The sequence below is a fragment of the Pituophis catenifer genome, unplaced genomic scaffold (assembly GCF_029215685.1).
Source record: "Pituophis catenifer annectens isolate HBS135680 unplaced genomic scaffold, rPitCat1.0.hap2 SCAF_2, whole genome shotgun sequence".
NCBI classification, from domain to species: domain Eukaryota; kingdom Metazoa; phylum Chordata; class Lepidosauria; order Squamata; family Colubridae; genus Pituophis; species Pituophis catenifer.
This window is the reverse complement of record NW_027256882.1, coordinates 296,776,207-296,795,495: the sequence shown is the minus strand read 5'-3', so window position 1 is coordinate 296,795,495 and position 19,289 is coordinate 296,776,207. Positions and strand designations below refer to the sequence as shown.

Below are 19,289 nucleotides of genomic sequence, written 5' to 3'. Positions count from 1 at the left end.
CATACTCGGGTTATATGACATCTGAATGAGGAAGGTGCAGAAATCTTGCCGGGGTTGGGGGTGGGGGGCAGAGAGAACCCCCCACCCCACCCCCATCAGAGTTCCCGAGCTCCTTTCTCCTGCTGGATGACTGTCTCAGGTGGAAAACGTTCGCAATTCCCGACCGCCCAGGGCGAGTGCCCACCTCAGTGCCAGGCCTCAGTAGAGGCAACCGTTCCTTGCAAGGACTCCTTCTGCCTTGTATCCGAGGTGTCCGTCTCCTCCCCTTGGCCTGTTTCCCTCCCCCCTCCCACGCTTCTTTCAGGAACTTAGACCCCTGGGTCTCAGGAGGTCATTCGCGGCCTTTGAGGGAGTCAGGCCCTCCTCACCCCCCACCCCGCCCAGTCAGCAGTTCACGAACCTGCAGGCAAGTGTTCAAAGGCCATTTACAGGGAATCCTTGACTTAGGACCACAACGGAGCCCAGAATTTATGCTGCCAAGTGAGACATTTGTTAAGTGAATTTTGCCCCATTTTACCACCTTTCTTGCCTCAGTGAATCTCTGCAGGGGTTAAGTTAGTAACTCGGTTGTTAAGTGAATCTGCCTTCCCCACCTTGACTTTGCTTGTCAGACGGTCGCAAAAGGGGATCACGTGACCCCAAGACACCGTGACCGTCATAAAAATGAGCATGACCATGGGGATGCTGAGATGGTCGTAAGTGTGAAAAGAGTCATAAGTCTCAGTGCCGCCTGAACAGCCACTAAACAAACTGTTGTGAAGTCAAGGACCACCTGCATCTAGTGCAGAGCCCGGCCTGCCAATCCCCTTCACGGTGGGCCAGGGTCCTGAATGCCAGGCCAGGGAAACGCAGAGCCACCAGCTTGCCCCCCTGGTGGTCTCCCATCCCCCCCCAGCCCAGCCAGCCCCAGCAGCACCGACTCTGCTTCTGGTTCCCACCCAGCAGTCCAGGCTGGAGGTTCAGCTGCCTGGCCTCCACGGATGGACACCAACCCGCCTCGCTGGTCATCTCGCCTTGATGGGCTCCACCCCAGTGGTGAAACCCACATTTTTTTACTACCGGTTCTGTGAGTGTGGCTTGGTGGGCGTGATGTGGTGTGGCTTGGTGGGTGTGGCAGGGGAAGGATACTGCAAAATCTCCATTCCCACCCCACTCTGGGGCCAGCCAGAAGTGGTATTTCCACTCCCAGTTCTCCAGAACCTGTCAGAACCTGCTGGATTTCATCCCTGCTCCACCCAAAGAAGCTTCCAATGAAAGCTGAAACCAGCCATGAATTCAGTCGGCGGGAGGGGAGGGGAGGGGAGGGGGGGGCACCAGAGCCTGGCTTAGGAATGGGCTGGAGACCACCAGAGACCTTCCTGCTTCCCCTGCCTACAGAGGGAGCCCGTTTTCTGAACCATAAAGGCCCAGCAAAAGCCGGCTCTGCTCAGTGCCAAGGTGGGTAATCCTGAATAAGCTGGCTGTGGTTTGCAAAAGATCCTGGTTCCCCTGGCTTCTCTTTTTGGGTCAGCCAGGACCCTTCTCTCCCCACCCCCATGCTGGACAAAACCCCAAAGCCAGGCACCCCTCACTGCATCCCCCAAAGGTGCATGCCAGCACTGAGGAGCCCCAGGGGAACCAAGGCCTGGCCTTTGATCAAGGGGGAAGGAAGGGTGGATGAAGCCCAGCCAGTGGGTGACAACGGCCGCTCGGTTCCCTCTGCCGCCAGCAAAGCCCTCTGGATTTCCTCTGCCAAAGCAGCCTGTGAGCAGAAGGCAAGGCAGCCAAACCAGCCGCTTTCCAGAGAGAGAAAATCCCTCCCTCCCCCCCCTCCCCCCGCCTGAGTGTGAAAATAATTGGTGGCAAAAGCCTTCCCCCCTTTTGCTACCTGAGACCAAACCTGTTGGGGACAATCAATTAAGAGCTCCCTTATTCAACAGAGTCTTATCGTTACAAGCAAGGCTTAATTCGGCTGAGCTCTCTCCTGGCACTCACATCCAATTACTGGGCAAGTGGACGAAGAAACAAGCCTCTTATCCAAGCATTAAGCACTTTTTCCCACCACGAACGATGCCTGCAATTCCCAGCGGGCCTTCCCCATATTCTCCTAGCCAAGGTGGGGTGAGGGTGGGGAATGGCAAGAAGGGAGGAAGAGGGCTTCGGTCCAGCCTGAGCGTAAGTAGGAGTGACCTTGAGATGCCCCTCTGACCCTTCCCTCCGGGAGAGGCACCAAAGCAGGACCGACTCCAGCCAAGGTGGTTTCTCCGCTCGTATGGCCACGATGCCGTTCCTAATGCAGGCTCTGCTCTGGGTCACCCACTTCTAATCTTGAAAGTACCACCGTCCCCCCCGTTGTTTCGCCTGCCAGAGCCACTCTGAGAACTGCTCGGCTTCCTCAGGTCCCCAAACAGGGAAGGCCAAGAGAGCACAATCCGAACTAAAGTTGACATCACCTCATTCGTCTATGGAGATTCTCATCCAGATCACTGTTCTTCTCCAAAGGTGCTTTTTCAAAAGGCAACTGGACTTCCTTGGGTTTTCCTTGAGGATGTTTGGCTTCTCATCCAAGAAGCTGAAGAAGCTTCTTGGATGAGAAGTGAAACCAGGGGTGAAACGCTCCCGGTTCAGATCAGATCGCCTGATCCGGTAGTGATGGCGGAGGGTGGTTCGGAGAACCGGTAGCAAAAATCCCTGCCCCCCCCCCATGCCCAGCTGAGCCACGCAATCATCAGAGGCTTCTTTTTTTAATTTTTAAAAGCATTTTTTCTTACAACCACTTCGGCTGGAAAAATGCTTTTAAAAGTAAAAAAAGTCTCTGATGATCGCGCAGCTCAGCTGGGATCATCAGAGGCTTTTAAAACCTCGGCCAAAGAGGTTGAAGAAAAAAAAATGCCTTTAAAAGCCTCTGGCGATCCCAGCTGAGATCCCAGCCGAGTTGCCTGATCGTCAGAGGCTTTTAAAAGCATTTTTTTCTGCAACCTCTTAAACTTATAGAAAAAATGCTTTTAAAAGTAAAAAAAAAAAAATGTTGGCCATGCCCACCCAGTCACATTAAACCCCCCCCCCCAACCACGCCCACAGAACCGGCAGTAACAAATTTTACATTTCACCCCTGCTTTCCGTTATTTGTAAATAAAATAAAGGCAGGAGATTAAATAAATAAGCAAACAAACAAAATACTTGATAGTCTGATCCTTGAAATCTATTTGACTGAGCCATTAGGGCCATAGTGAACAGAAGGAAAGTGGCTATTCTCTCGCAGCTCCCTATAGAAGAGAATATATACGTAGCTCAGAGTTGAACTGTGGGGACCTTGAGCTTGGCTGTTTGCTCTCAGACATTTCATTACCCAACTAGATGACATCATCCATGTGGGTGACTATGGGGACTGCTCCCTCTGCATACACTCTACAGAAACTTAGAGGGGGAGGGAGTGGCAATCAAGCAGAAAACAATATCCTAAACAAGGTTCTGACAGGTTCTGGAGAACCGGTAGCGGAAATTTTGAGTAGTTCGGAGAACCAGCAAATACCACCTCTGGTTGGCCCCAGAGTGGGGTGGGGATGGAGATTTTGCAGTATCCTTCCCCCTGGAGTAGGATGGGAATGGGGATTTTGCAGTATCCTTCCCATGCCACGCCCACCAAGCCACGCCCACAGAACCGGTAGGGAAACATTTTGAGTGAAGCCTCTTCAAGGAAAAACCAAGGAAGTCCAGTTGCCTTTTGAAAAAGCACCTTTGGAGCATCACATCGTCCCAAGAGGCAACTAATCTGATTTGATGAGTGAAATGCGCTGTCCCCCCCCCCGCCCCCCCCCCCCAGCCAAGTCATGCTGGCCATACTCCAAGGCAGAAGCCGGAGTGATCCCAGGCCGTGCGAGTCCTCCTGATGACCTGGATCAGCTCAGGATTGTCATGGAGACCATGAACTCCGGAGCCACTTCAGACTCTGAGCCAGGGAAGGCCCACCGACCAATCCCGCTACAGCATTCAGGGCCAGAGCATCAGGAGGAGATCCCTAGAGACCAACTTCACCAACAGGATCGATCTGCAAGCCGCAAGCCCCCTGGATGATAAGAAATCCTTTCCCTGATGGGAACTCACGGCTGGTGCCCCACTTGAAACCCAAGCGTGCACATCGTCTAAAGGGACACCCTCAACACAGCGTCTGCCCGGGTCTTGGTTATGCGTGCCAGGCCAGGCCTCTCATCCCTCAAAGGATCAGATATGAAGAGAGATTTATCTCAGGTTGACCACATGGCTTCCAGTGACCAGGCACTAAGGCTGAGTCCATAAGCAGTTCTGGAAGACAGAACTAGAACCAAGCACCAGATACGCTCTCTCCACGAGTGGTCTGCCACACCTCCTCTTCCCACCACAACTGAGAAGTTGCAGACGGCACCAGGGCTCCCCAGCCCATCTCCTACAAACCCTCCACCTCAATGGGCCATGGCCCCCACCCCCTTCTCCATGGAGGCTGTAGGGAGTCTCACAGCACAAGGAGGGCCACTTGGTTCCTATCGCCAGTCCAACCTCAACCTCCCTCCTCTCTTGCCATGCTCCACCTTTCTTGGTCACACATTCCTGGTAGCTGTGGCTGGATTACTGTGGATCAGTAATCTCCCCCATAGCTGCACAACTGTTCCAGATGCAGCCAACACCTGGAATCTGACGCTGAGCGCTCCCTCTCCACCTGCAAGACTGATGTTCTCCAGCCTCCTGGAGGCCCAGGCCTGATGTTTCCCCAACTGATACCTCCACCCCCCCATCTAAACCACATCTCCATAACCAGCACACACGTACGGTGCTATCCAGCTCTTGCAGCTTGTCACAAACACGCAAGTTGTTCTGGCCTGTCCTTAAAAAACCCGGTCAGCAGCTTCCATGTTCCTCCTCAGCTGCCCCTTCTCCAAGCTGAACCTCCTGCTCCTCCCGTCTCTCCACACAGAGCAGAGTTTCTGGCCCTCTGAGCAGCCTTGCTGCCCTTCCTTGAACTTTTCCAGTTTTCACGCACGCTTCTTTAAATGTGGGGCCCAGAGGTGGACACGCGACGCCTGGCCAAAGCAGAATAAAGTGGGATGATTCCTTCCCAGGGTGGGGAAACACCCTTCTGTGGCTCTCGCTGTTTTGTAGCCACATCACACTACATTTCGCATTCATCCACATTCCACTTCAAAATTTTGCAGGCAACTCCGGGCACAGGATCTTCCTCGCAGCAACCCTCCCTCGGCCAGGCGACCCTCTTCTCTGACGGCGCAGGCTGCTCTTCCCTGAGGCGAGATGTTAGCGCTCGTCTGGGGAATTTCATGGTCGGCTACTCACAGCTTATTTCGCTAATGTATCAAGATCATTTTGAATTTCGTGTTTTCTGTCTTCTAGGTCATCTGCAAATTGGATAAGCATTCCTTCCTTCTCTTCCTCCAGGTCATTAAAAAAATAATGACTCTCTCTCTCTCTCTCTCTCACACACACACACACACACACACACACACACACACACAGTAGCCTTATAACTTATTAAGAAACAAAATAAGATGTTGCTTATATGGACTTGGCAAATCCAGTAAGAATGGCTTGGGTCAGTCTCCCCTCGAAACCAGTCTGATTTAGGGCCCGGGGGGTGGTGGTGGGGGGAGTGATAGGCAGGAACGGTTGTGAGCCCCATTTCTTTCCTGAAAGAGAGGCTGCCGGATGTCAACTCTGCTCTTCCTCAGGATGCTCCTGGATGGCCTCTGGATGGTCTCCAGAAGACCAGAACTCACCCAAGGTTTCCCACCCCCACTCTGTTTATTTTATTTTATGTTATTATTTTATATTTATTTAAAATAACTAAACAAACAAACAAACAAATAAACACATTATTGCCTGCTCATCTTACCATAGGGTAATTCTGGGCGGCTTACCATTACATATCCAGTTAAAACATAAAAAGTTAAAATCAAACATTAAAGCCAAGGACAGCTGGGGAGGTCAGGTGTCCTGAATCGTTTCCATAATGCAGGCAAATGTTCTGCCTGCCTCTTTACCCAGACCAAAGGAAGCAGCAACGCCCAGGGCAACCAAGGAAACCCTTCGGAGAAACGGGCAGAAAGGCTGCTGGGAGCCCAAAAACCCGGCTCCGGGCCCACCCTGGCCAAAGGCGCCCTGAGAGGCTTGGGGACTGGGGATCGCGGCCCCTCACTGGGCAGGCCCTGAAGTCAAGAGAGACTTTGCCCAGACCCTAGGGGGAAATGCGAGGTTGCCGGTGTGGGGCACCTACCCTGTACATGGACAGGTCAATCCGGAGAGAATTGTGCAGCTGGTCCAGCAGTTTCACGAATCGCTCTTTCTGTCAGGCGCGGGAGAAAACAGAGCAGGCGTCAAAAGGGAGTTCTTTTGCTATTTCTTGGGAGGGTCTGAAAATGGGTCCCCCCACCAGGAAAGGCATCTCTGGGGGGGGGGGTCACCAATAAGATCGGCCAATCTGAGGGGGAATTCAACTCAGGTTGAAAGGCCGAGTCTTCCCTGAGGAGCAGCTGCCCCTCCAGTAGGTCGTGTTGCCAAGTCCAAGCTCAGAAAAGTGTGGGGCAGCCCTACTTCTGAGCAACCCCCGAGGGTCTCAGATGCATTTTCCATATCCCAATCTCACAGGGGGGTGGGTGGCTTCCTTTTCTGCTCAGGCCCGCAGGCTCCCCCGGCTGTGCAAGCATCACAAGATCCATTTAGTTTCCTTGATGAAAAGGGCCCCTCCGGCACCACAGCAGCACAGCAGTGCTATCGCTCCCCAACCCCTGCGGGCAGCAGCAGCCACGGGTTCCTCCCGCCCCCAGAAAGAGACCCCGGTTGAGGCTGAACTGTGGGGGGACTCACCCCAAAGTTTGAGGCCGAGAAGCGGTCGGAGGCAGAGACCTGGGTGGAGGCCGTGGTGTGTGCATAGTAAGCGTTGATGTTGGCCAGCAAGGTGCTCATCACGGCCGGCACTCCGGGGCACATGTATTTGGACGAAAGACACGCAAAATGCCTGGGGAGGGGGGGAGCAGAGGCAACCGGAGTCAGGCAGGGGAAGCCACAGGGCAGGAAGCAGCCACACCGGGGCCTTCTCTGAACGGCTCCCTGATCCCCCTGGCCACAGCCACCTCACACCTGCAGGCGGCAACCCTGACAGATTCTGCTGTTGCTGATGAAAGAAAGCTCTGAAGTGAGACTCCCCCCCCCCCAGCAAACCCCCTCCCCTGCTCCAATTCTACCCCCTCTTGGACAGTGTGCAGAAGCAAGAGAGTGGCACTTGGGCCCCTTCTTTGACAGCCCACCCCCCCCCCAGCCTCGGCCTTCCTTCCAGGTGTTCCCAATGGTGGGGAGACCAAGCCCAGAGCCTCAGAGCCAAACCTTCTCCTCCCTGGGCCCCAGGCAAAAGCAGGGATGGCCCACCTCTATCCTCCCTGGGACGGGGACCCCAGGGTAGCCCTATTCCCAATCATGCTCTCCCTCGCCTGGAAGGGCCAGTTCTGTTACGGAGGATCGGCTCCCTCCCTCCTGACCTATCCTGCAAGGAGCCCCCTTCCCTTGTTCATATTGGTTTGTGCTGACTTTCATCAACATGCCCCCCCCACCCCCCCAGCCCAAATGCTGGCGAGCCCATGTTTTGGGGATTCTGGCTTTCTTTTCTTGGCCCTTTCTGGGGCACACCAACAAGGCCATTTCCTTCTGGACGATGGCAGGATGAGCCCAGAGGAACTAAGGGGCCGAGCAGCCAAGCAGGAATCCTGCAGCCTCAAGAGGAGGAAAAACTGCCCCTCTGTTGCTGGCACCCGGCAGCTCCGAGTCCCTCCCCGCTGGTTGGGCTCATCTCCTGCAGCTCCGGGGTTGAGGACAAGGGGTCAGCCGAGGTGAAGAACCTCTCCACCCTCCAGGGTTTAGGAATCAACCCCCCCCCCCCAGGCTGTCTTGGCTCCATCAAGGATGAGCCTGTCCCTCGGAGGCTGGCAAAGCCGCTTGGCGCAGGCGGCACCCGGGACTGAGGCCGAGGGCCGGGTGTGGTCGGGGACTCACGTCATGGCTTGGTAGATGGATTCGATCCCGTAGCGCATGGCAAACTCATCCACGATCTCCTGGCCGATCTCTTCAAAGTAGACCTTCCAGGCGTCGTCTCCTTTGGCCTCGGGGATCTTCACCACGCCGTTTCCTTGGACATCCGTCAGGTGGTGGAAGAGGTTCTGGAAAGGAGTCCCCAAGAGGGTCTCAGGAAAGGGCCCGACCAAGGCAGGGGGGAGACCCAGACACATTCCTTGACTGCCCCCCTCTCTCCCTCCCACCAGCCCAGGTATGGCTCTTGCTCTCCAGACCTCTGCGCTTCTCCTCCAGGGCTGACTCAGTTGGCTGCCATTTCTAAGTAGCCCCTAGAGCCCCTCGTGTGGCTTTGCCCACCACTGACTGACCCCCTACTTTTAGGGTGTCCCCATGTCGGCCCTGCTGCCTGGAACCTCTGGGAGCTCCCAGCTGCTCTGGCTCCGGGGCTGGTGTCATCTGCTGCTGAGCTTTGGCCAGATGCCATGGGGGGGTGGGGGAGGGGGGGCAAGGGTGACGATGGAGAGCTTTCAGCCAGACCTCCTCTCACTACACAGCACTGGCCTCCTCCCTGGCTCTCCGTCTGAGCCTTCGGAACATGAGGGGCCCTGGGGGGTTCCCTGGGGCTTTTCTTGCAGGCGTTTAATCACCCAAACTGGGTAACCTCAGCAGTGCTGGTGTCACTCGCACTGATGACGGTCTCTAGTTTGGGTCATGAAACATCTGTAAAGCTCAGAGACCACCAAGGACCCCTCATTTCAGCCCTGAGCGACAAAGGTTCTCTTTTACGGGTACCTTCAGAACATCTCCGCCTCTTCTTCCTCCCTCAGACCTCACCTTCTTTACTGCTCACCTGTGAGGCTACACCTGTAAAACTGTAAAGCTACATCTCTATACTTTAAAACTGGACAACATCCTTGCCTTTTTCTGGAAAAGGTAACCCATGACTGGTCAAAGGGCCAAACCCACCAGAATTGGGTGTGTGGGTGGGTGTGTCTCACACTAACAGAAGGGAATTATCTGCCCCCTCCAAACCTTCCCTTCAGGAGCCGCCAAGAACCTCCTTCCCTCATGGAAGTTGCCATGAGCCAAGGGGGACGAAGTGGAGGGAGCTTCTTCAGCAAAGGGGGATCCCCATGTGGACCCCCTCTTCATCCCCATGTGGACCCCCTGAGCAGAGCTCAGCTGGCCGCCATGCCTACCTCGTGAAGGCAGGTGTACTGGACGTGATAAGGAGCCACCTTCTCTTCGCCTTTGATCTCCACGCTGATCTGCAGCCGAATGGCGCCCGAGACGGCAGATTTGTCCGTCCTCTTTTCTAGAAGGAAGACCCCCACGTTCTCATCTCTGCCAGCCAGGGACCCCCAGCAGCCAAGACTGATGGAAGGCCCACCTGGCCACTCTCTGCCCCTTTCAGGGGACCAGGCGGGCTCTACAGACCTGTTGGCAGCCGGTAGCACATGGGCTCCAGGCCACCCGTCTGCCCTGGGGCAAGAGGGGCTGGAGAAGGCAGCTGGCCACAAGAAGGGTGTTGTGCCCCTGTGGCCTCGTTGGCATGAGGCCAGGAATGGCAGCTCCAACCCCCTCCTCTCCTTTCTTCTCCTGGCTTTGCCTTGGGAGGGCTGGGGCAGGATGATGGAGCCAAAAAGTCTTAAGTGCCAAGTCTGGGGAGCCCTGGGCTATGGGGATCTTAATGTGGGGGGGGGGGAGGTCTGGCCTCTGCTGTTTCCTCCCTGGAGGGGTTCCAAGGTTGCCAGCCTCTTTCCTCAACCCCCTACTCTGGCTGGAGATTCCACCACAACTGGTTTGCAAGGGGGCAGTCTGGGGCCCCATTCTCTAGGGTCCGAGTAGTATTCCCTTTTCTTTTCTGAATGAGACCCTCCCCCCGTCTCTTCCCCTTAAAACCTTTCTGCTGCCTCCGCTGCTTTTCTGACTCCTGCCAGGAAGTTCCCCCTCTGAGGCCTGGGACAGTAAGGAGTTCTTGGTCGAGCTGGGGGGAGGGGCATCTTCACCATCTGAGCACTGGATTCTGCCTCCTCCTCTGATGCCCCAAACTCCCCCCCCCCGTCCTTCTCAGCGAGGCCGCCCCAAAGCCAAGGACCTCCCTGCTGCCTCTGTGGAAGCACTCCGGCCCTCCCCAGTCGCCCCCAATCCCAAGGGATCCCCACCTGCTCTTCTGCCAAGCTCCTGCGGACAGGAAGGACTCACCCAGGTTGTACCAGACGTCCATCTCTCCACTCAGCGTCCGGACTTCAATGATGGTCTGGCCCAAAAAGTCATCCGACTCCCTCTTCAGCCGCTGCTTGACCCGGGACTTGATGTCGTCGTCTTCATCCCAGACGCGTACTTTGATCCGATCAGAGGAGTTGTGGCACTCACTGCAGGGGCCAAGGGGGGGGGGGGGGCGGACAGAAAGGTCTGTGCTCTTTCCTGTCCAGGTCCCAAGGTAGCCATAGGCAGGCAGGGAGGCAACAACACCCCCCAGCACAGCCCCCAAGCCATCCAGGCCATTCCGGGCTCAGCAAGCTGCCTCTTCTCGGGTTTTGGAACCCCAATTTTTGGGTAAGGCAGCTGAGAGGTGGGGGGGGGGGACAGGCTGCAAAGGCCACAAGCTGTGCTCAGAGGGCCCCAAGCAGTGGGGGAAAACCAGCCACCAACTGGGAAGGGAGAAGCTTTCCTAAGCGTAAGACAGTTCAACGTAGAGAAAAGCAAAGCCTTACACTTAGGCAAGAAAAATTCCCCCAAATACACACACAGACTGAGTGAAACCAGGCTTAATAGCAGTAACTCTGAGAGGGATCTTGGAGTCTTAGTGGACAACCAATTAAATATGAGCCAATCATTTGTGGTGGCAGCCAAAAAAGCCAATGCAATCCTACGTTGCATTAACAGAGGGATACAATCAAGATCGAGTGAGGTCCTAATACCACTCTATAAAGCCTTAGTAAGACCCCACCTAGAGTACTGCATCCAGTTCTGGTCATCATACTATAAAAAAAAATGTTGAGACTCTAGAAAGAGGAGAGAAACCAGGATGATGAGGGGACTGGAGACTGAAATGTTGCAGGAACTGGGCCTGGCTAGTCTAGTGAAGAGAAGGACCAGGGGAGACATGGGAGCAGTCTTCCAATATTTGAGGGGCTGCCAGAGAGAGGAGGGGGTCAACTTATTTAACAAGAAACAACGGATGCAAACTAATCAAGGAGAGAAGCAACCTGGAATTAAGGAGAAACTTCCTAACAGTGAGGACAATTAACCAGTGGAATAGCTTGCCTTCAGAGATCGTGGCTGCTCCAGGGGGCTGGACTAGATGACCCACAAGGTCCTTTCCAACTCTGTTAATCTATTATTGTCTGTTACCCCACCTCTGAACGGTCCCAAGGCCCTTGGGCAGCTCTTTCCCCTCACCAACCCCTTGGGGACTGAGTTGGGCTGATGGCACCCAGGGAGCTTCAGCGGATGAAGGTCTCCCAGTCCTAAACCAACGTTTTCCCCTTTGTGCCATCTTGGACTTAAACCTGGTGACTGCTTCTGCATGACCTTGGCGGAAACTTGGAGAAGGCGGAAGAGAAACCCTGGTGGCTGGGCATTAGTCGATATAAAAAAGAAATGACCCCCTCCCAGAACTCTGCCCTTGTGCGGTTGCTTCCCGGGATGCACCCGGAGAGATAGGAGCAGCCCGGTGATGCTCGGGGGAAACCTAGTTCCCAGGTGCTCCCTGCGTGGGAGATGCTCTGGGGCCGAGGAAGGCAGGCAGAGAGGCCGGGTTGAAGCCGGCTGCTCTGTGGCCACGCAGCAGGGACGCCTCAGCCCAGCGGTGGCCCTCTCTGGCTTTTCTATGAAGGGGCCGCCTGTTGCCAAGCAACCCAAATAACAGGAGGAAGAAAGTCAGAAAATGGGTCATGCACAATGTGCTGAGCCTTGTCAATCAGAGCGGTGCTCAAACACTCTGCCCTCCCACTGCCAGCCATCAGACCCCATCTGGCTCCTGAGAGACCCTGTCCCAGGTGGGCCTCTGAGGCTCCGAAAGTCTTCCCATCCGGCCTCCCCTTGCGCCGGGCTCGGCCCCTCCTGGCACTGGTGGCCCCCATTTGGCCAGTTAAAGGTTAAACCACATTTAAAAGATGGGGGGGGGAGGAGAGGTAACCTGAGACCCCTGAGTGTCATCATTTCTGACAGGAATGAAGGGGCTCCAGTTTGCTTGAAGTCTTCAACCTACAACCACAATTGAGCCCAACATTTCTGTTGTTAAGTGAGACATTTGTTCAGTGAGTTTTGACCCATTTTGCAACCTTCCTTGCCACAGTTGTTATGTGAATCAGTGCAGTTGTTAAGTGAATCCGGCTTCCCCTCTGGCAGCAAAAGGGGATCACGTGACCCTGGGACTCTGCAGCTGTCATAAATGTGAGTCACTTGCCAAGCCTTTGAATTTGGATCACGTGACCATGGGGATGCTGCAAAGGTCGTAACTGTGGAAAACGGTCATAAATGCCTTTTTTCAGTGCCATTGTAACTTTGAACGGTCACTAAACGAACCGTTGTGAGTCGAGGTCTACCTATATTTGGCCACGTAGACCAACCTCTGAATTGGGGCTCCAGCAGAGTTCTTAATGGGAACCAAATGAAGCCCAGAGCGGCCGTCTCCTATCCAACAGGGGCCCCTCCAGCCTGGCTACGCAAGAGAAGCCCTGGATCTCTGGGCTGCTCAGAATTGGAATTGGAAGATAGCAGGAAGGGCCCCGGAGGTCTTCTAGTCCAGCCCCCTGTTTTGTGAGAATGAGGAGGTTGGCCATTTAGATAAATGCACTTGGGGAAAGGACATCCACCTCCCCATCTGAGCTCTGAGGGGGTGTATGTGCCCTACCAAAATGGAAGAGAGACCCTCCCGCCCATCCACCCGCCCCACCCCCTTTAATCTCACTGCTGCAGGCCTGTGAGAAGCCCGGCTGTGATGGGAAGATTCTGGAAGGAAGGAAGGGCAGTAGAGCGTCAAGGGGTCTTCCAGCCCCCTTAATCCCTGGTGAAGCATTCAGACCCTCCTGCCAATGTTTATCCCAGCCGAGGAGGAGACGAGAGGGGCTTCTCTGCAGCAGATAATAGATCTTGGCTCACAATCATCAACCAATTGGATTGTTATCTACACTGGAGACCTTGGGAAATGCCCCTAATCTTCCCCGCCAGAGCCAGACAATTACATCTCCCGCCATCTGGGGTTTGGCACGACTGCTCCCTGATATTCTGGAGACAGTTTTGCCAGGGGGCTACTGCGGGTGGAACCTGGCCTGATGGCACACAAAATTTCCCCCATGAGATGGGTTTTAGGGCTGGGGGCCCTGCACACCTCTCTGCAGCCCGGCTACAGCCCCAGACTGTTTGGCTGCTCTCCAAACTCTGTGGGGCCTCACAGAAACGGCCTCTGACATGGCCCTGACATTGGGGAATGGGAGCACAGAGCCCACCCGGCCGAAAGCATCCAGGTAGGAAGAAAAGGAGAGGACGAGGGAGGTTCTTATGGACCTTCTGGGCAGGCAGAAGATAGAGGCCGGGTCTTTCTGCCTCGGATGACCAAGGCTACAGAGGGACATGCAGAGGGATGGGGAGAGGGGGCAATTATCCTAGCATCCGCTGAGAACCTGACTCTGCCGAGAGTCAGAAGCCCAGTTGTCCCTTGAGAACAACTGCCATCGGCAGAAGGGAGAAGAACGAGCAAAGGTTGCTGCTAATGTTGGCCGAAGGAAGGAGAGAAGGAAAGTGGGTCCTGGGTGACCCCATTGCCCTTGAATCTGGGGCGTCTAGAGGAGCAGCAACCGAGGAGCAGAGGCTGCCTAAGGGAAGAGGTTCGATCCAAGGGTTCCGGCTCTGAAGAGACACAATGGGGAATCTTGCAGAATGAGCAAAGCAAACAAAACGAGGGAGCGATTGATCCCCCTTGGGAGGAAAAGCGAGAGAAATTCTCTACTGGAGGCAGAGAGGAAAAGGAGCCTAAAGTCCATCCCCACAGAGAGACGGGAGGGATTCTCTCAGGAGAGGCGGTAGGGAGAGATGCTGACCCGACATCCCCCTCCCCAGCCATACCGGAGGATGAAACGGCTCACAGCCTCCCCCCCCCCAAAACCTCTGCCCTGGAGGTTGGGTGGGGGCCCAGTGGTTAAAATGCTAGGCAGCCCTCCAGTTCCAGCACCCAACCCGGGAAGAGCCAGGCCAGCCGTTTCCTTTACTGTTTGCCACTCTCCTCGATCGGGTCCCAGCAAAACCTCCGAGGGGGAACTGCTGTTCCAGGCGCCACTGAGGAAGGGTAACGGCCAGGAACGGTGGGATCAGGCGCTTGCTGGCTGGACCAGTTGCCAGCAATTGCCTGTAGCTCTTCTAAGACCAGCCCAGTGGTTTCTCCCGCTCTTCAGCTGTGCTTTCCACATCTGCCTTTCGACTCCGCTCGGTCTTGCCTGGTGAGCTGTTTTTCTTAGCAGCCGAGACTCTGACCGCCTTGCTGATATCAGAGCCACCTTCGCTCCCCCCCCCCCGCTGTGTCAATTGTGGATTTTTTAGCCTAAATCTTTCCCTTTCCCCTTGATGTGTTCACAATGAGCTCTTCTTCCCTTTCAGACTAACATCTGCCTGCATTTCTCAAATTGGTAGAACGTCAGCCTATTATATTGCGATTCCGGTTCTGTCCTCCTTATCAAGTCCTTGCAGTAGATGGGGATAATGGGCCTTCCTCCCTCCGGAATCCCTCTCCCTTTCATGGGTTTCTGCTCATTCTGAGGAACAATCAAACGGAGGAGCCCTAATAGGGCCACTTTGGGGGGCCTTGCTGTAACCCTTTTCCTTCTTGCATTCTCTCGCTCTCCCCATTGTCCTTCTGATGGCAGCTCTGTAATCTCGCCTTCTTTGAAGGTCTCCCTCTCCACGTGCGCCTTCCTTGAAGATCTGAAGGAAACGTTGCTTGCCAAGGATTTAGGGCCGGGGTCCATCAATTCGCATTCTCTGGCATCTCCATCAGCAGAAGGACCCTCCCTTCCTCAGTTTTCAGGCCGTAGTGCACCTTTAAACAGTTCAGTGGGTATTTCACCTGCACCAGGTACCCTTCCTCCCTTCCCCTGCCTGAGGGATGCGAAGGGCTAGATGGCTCGCCTTGCAACGGCATGTGGGAATGAGCTTGGGAGAAAGTCTGGGCCCAGACAGCCTCCTAGAGAGTGGTCAGGTAAGAGGCAGCTTAGCCACAAGAGGCCCTCCCAAAATTCTCAGGAGGTAAAGGAAGCGGATTCTGTCAATCTTGCTGTGCAATAAAAGAGAATTAGCTCAACTGGTTATGTTTCATGCTTGATCTACCTGGTAAAGCTGACCCACTTTGGAACAGAAGTTCTGGTTTCCTAGTTTCCTACCAGACAGAAAAGTCTTTTGCTCCTTTACTTCAGACCGTATGAAAACTCATCTGTCCGTTGGAAACGAGAGACAAGCATTTTGCTATCGCTTTTTTCCAGGTTGAGTTTCAGAGTTTCTTCTCCTGGAAGGTTGTTTCGATTGGTTACAGAGGTGGTATTCAGCCAGTTCGCACCGGTTCGGGGGAACCTGTAGCGGCAATTTGGCCTGGGTCACCAAACCGGTAGCAACCTTTGGCTGGCCACGCCCCCTGCCCAGTCGCCACTCACTTGTCCCTTCCGACCGCTCGATGCTAGCTCGCCCCTTCTGGCCTCTCACGTTCACTCGCCCTTTCTAGCTGGTTGATGCTCGCCCGCCTCTGCCCTATATATGTTGCCTTCGCCACGCGGCCCAGCTAATCACCTCACCAATTGCCTCACTGATGCCCACTCAGCTCAGCTCACCAAAGGTAAGCAATGCATGCCACCCGTTCGCCCTTTGCCTTGGGTGGGGGCCACACAATTGCCCCAGCTCCAGCCTTGGCCTGGAGCTCCACCCACTCGCTGCCTACGTTGGCCGGGTCAGGGAACGTGCAATTCCCCGGCTCCAGCCTTGCCCTGGAGACGCCGCCCGCTTACCACCCACTCTCCCTTAAGTGCGACTTGTCACCCCGTTTTCCCTCCTTCAGAGGCCCCGGCCCTTAATCTCCCCACTTCCTCCCCCACGACTGCCTCTTTCATCGTCCAGGAAGGCAAGCCAGGGCTGAGCCATCGTCACCGCTGGGCTCCCGGCCAGCCCACATCTCGTCCCCCTTGTCACAAGATGCCTGCAGCCGCCATGTGTTTTTTTTGGTGCTACTGCCGCACCGAAAAAAGACGCGGTGGCTGCAGGCTTCTTGCAGTGAAAATTACCAACCTCCGGCTCCGCTTCTCCAACGTGCCGCCGCCCTGTTCTATGCGCTGGCCGCCTGCACACACCCCATTTGTGCCGGAGGGACTTGCCCGGGCAAGTCCGAGCGGAGCGGCACAGTAGGCAATGGGGTTCCTCTATGCAGCCAGCACATAGAACAGGGCAGTGGCAGCGTGTTGGAGGAGCGAAGCTGGAGGTCGGTAATTTCCGCTGCAAGAAACCTGCAGCCGCCACGTCTTTTTTCGATCTTCTCCTCCCAGCCGCTGCCTCTTTGCCAGCTGGAACCGAGCTGGGAGTGGAAGCTGGCTGGAGGCTTCTTGCGTTGAAAACTACAGGAGGTCTTGAACGCACCGAAAAAGCCTTTGCCGTTGCCGCCCTGTTCTTCGAAGTTTTTCCTACCGGGTTCTGTGGGTGTGGCTTGGTGTGTGTGTGTGTGTGTGTGTGTGTGTGTGTGTGTGTGTGTGTGTGTGTGATGTGACTGAGTGAGCGTGGCCATGAGTGATGTCAAGTTGGCCACGCCAACTCATTCATATGACCCCTCCAGCAGGCCACGCCCATGGAACTGGTAGTGGAAAAATTTGAATCCCACCACTGGTTGTTTAGTTGTTCAGTTAAAACATCAGAGGCAACTAAAGCTATTTTACGGATGGAAGAAATATTCCCCATCTGCAATTCCTACATTATGTTTCTTCCTTTTTCCCTCTTTCGCTCTCCCCTCTTCCCTCCACCAACTGCGGCACCTTTATCCTCTCCCTCCTCCTCCTCTGGCAGAACTACCTGCAGGAGCAGAGCGTGGCCAAGAAGCTTTGATGTCCGAGCGGGAGAAGCCCCGGCTGGGGACAGTGGCGTCTGGGATGGAAGCCCAGGACCAAAGGCTTGGCCACTAGTCCTGTGCAGGGAGGGAGAAGCTGGCCAGAAGAAGCTGCTCTTCAGATCATTTGTGTTGCTGGGATTGCAATAAAATCCTGATATTCAAGTCCTCAAATTGTTGTGAGATGCCGACTGATGGGGGGACAGGAAGCAGCCTTGGCAGACTAAAGCCACATTGGTTTGCCTTGGAGGGTCCCAGGAGGAGAGACTACATGGGGCAATTGAGACAAAGAGGCCACCACTTCCCCTCTCTTTTGGAGGCTGGACTCCAAGCTCCATAATGCTGGTACCTGCCTCTGAAATCAGATTTTGTATGGTAGGAAACCAACAATGCCTGCATATGTAATAAACGATAATGCCAGTATTTCTCTCTCATTGTTTTAAAAAGGAGCAAGTCAAAGAAACATCCAGATTTTTACGGCTTTGGTATTTCAAAGGCCAAGATCTCTTCATGCTTCCTAACAGCGCTAAACTGAGAGCTTTCCGCCTTCTGTGAATCTACAGGCAGAATGTAAGAAGTCAGATGCTCTGCCGGATCTCAGGCTGCTCCTCTCGGCACGAGGAAGCCCTCCAATCTCCAGCAGACGCCCCCAGGGGAGCCCCAGGGGAGCCAAAGCTCCCAGCCATAGATCTCCAGGACTTCTCCGAATCCATTTAGCCTTTTTTGAAGCCATCATATTCCAAAGTTCCAAAACATTTCCTTTTTTTCCATCCTGATTCTTCCATTGATTCAATTCCATTGGTGGCTTCAGCTGGGTGTTTCTCCTTCATCACTTTATCCACACCATCCATAATTCTGCACATCTCCATTCCCTCCCATTCATCTTCTTTCAGGCCCCAAAGCCTCCAACATCCCCCCAATTTCCTCCGAGGAAGCTGCTCTGCCCCCCCCCAGATCCCCTTAGCTAGCCCCCTCCGAATCTTCCCCCTCTCCACAAGACTCCTTCTGAGGGGGCCAACAGAACTGTGCACGATGCTCCAGATGTGGCCGCACCACTGGTTTATGCAAGGCCATCCTAATGTTGGCACCTCTTTTTTCAATCCCGTTTCTCAGGATGCCCAGTGTGCCGATGGGCTTCTTCATAGCAGGTGATGCTCCTTGAACACTTTCGTTGAAGTGCTTCCCCTCACCAGTCTCTGCTAGTAACAGTCCCATTATTTGAGTATGCAGAGACGAATTTTCGCACCCCGTGCAACACATCGGTGCCAAACCTCACATGCTCTTGGCTCCAAAAGGCCTCGAGTGCCACCGGAGAAGGCTAGGAAACCCTCTAAGCACCCCCACCTGCAAGGCCCCTGACGCAGCCGCGCCATCCTGGCCCCTCTTGGCATAATGAGGGTTCATTATCCTAATTACGTCGCCTCCCTTGTTTGTCACCTCCAGGAAGAAGCCCAGGGGCTCCATTCTCTGCCAGAGCCGTCAGCCGCTGATTATAGGCCTCTGGAGGGAAAAGGCAGGAAGAGAGCCAACCTCCCAAACGTCTGCGCTGAGTAGCCGAGCCGGCCGGCCAGGGCCCTGGAGTGACGCAGGGCTGCTTCCTGAACCACAGGCACCCCACCCCCGAGGGCCATTCAGGGCAGGCTTTGCCACCTGCCCTTCGTCTTGGGCACCCGTTTCCTGGGGCCTGTCTTGGGCTCGGCTGGGGCTACGAGGGGTCCAGGGAGCAGACGGAAGAGGAGGAATGCACCCCTTCATTCATTCCCGAGAAGGAGCGGCAGGCGGGAGGTGAAGGGGAGGGCTCCGGGCACACAACCCCTGGGGTCACCCCAGAATGGGGCTCCTGCCCTGGTGAGGGGCTCAGAGCCCGGCTCCAAGGACGGCCTGCTTCCCTTCGCTCAGGGTCCTTGCTCTGGAGGTGGGAAGGGGCCCCTCATTTCAAAGAGCCTCCTCTGGGGGTGAAAAGCCACAGATGACGGATCCCTTCTGGGAATTGGTGGGGGGGGCACATAAATCCAAGGAGTAAAGAGATCAACATGCTATCTGCTGCCTGGAACACCTGATATAAGAGCCTTGGTGGCGCAGCATACTAAAGTGCTGTTAAGTAGCACCAGCTGCCTGCAATTACTGCAAGTTCGAATCTCACCAGGCTCAAGGTTGACTCAGCCTTCCATCCTTCCGAGATAGGTAA

The 19,289-nt window shown here is 55.0% G+C and overlaps 1 protein-coding gene across 1 annotated transcript in view; it reads right to left on the bottom strand.

Annotated features, from left to right (window-relative positions):
* Window positions 1-19,289, bottom strand: part of UNC13B (unc-13 homolog B) — a 146,854-nt gene that overhangs the window by 26,030 nt on the left and 101,535 nt on the right. The window contains 5 exon segments of the mRNA XM_070938998.1: window positions 6,239-6,307; window positions 6,829-6,979; window positions 8,008-8,171; window positions 9,225-9,340; window positions 10,231-10,400. Coding sequence (XP_070795099.1) covers window positions 6,239-6,307; window positions 6,829-6,979; window positions 8,008-8,171; window positions 9,225-9,340; window positions 10,231-10,400 — 670 coding nt within the window.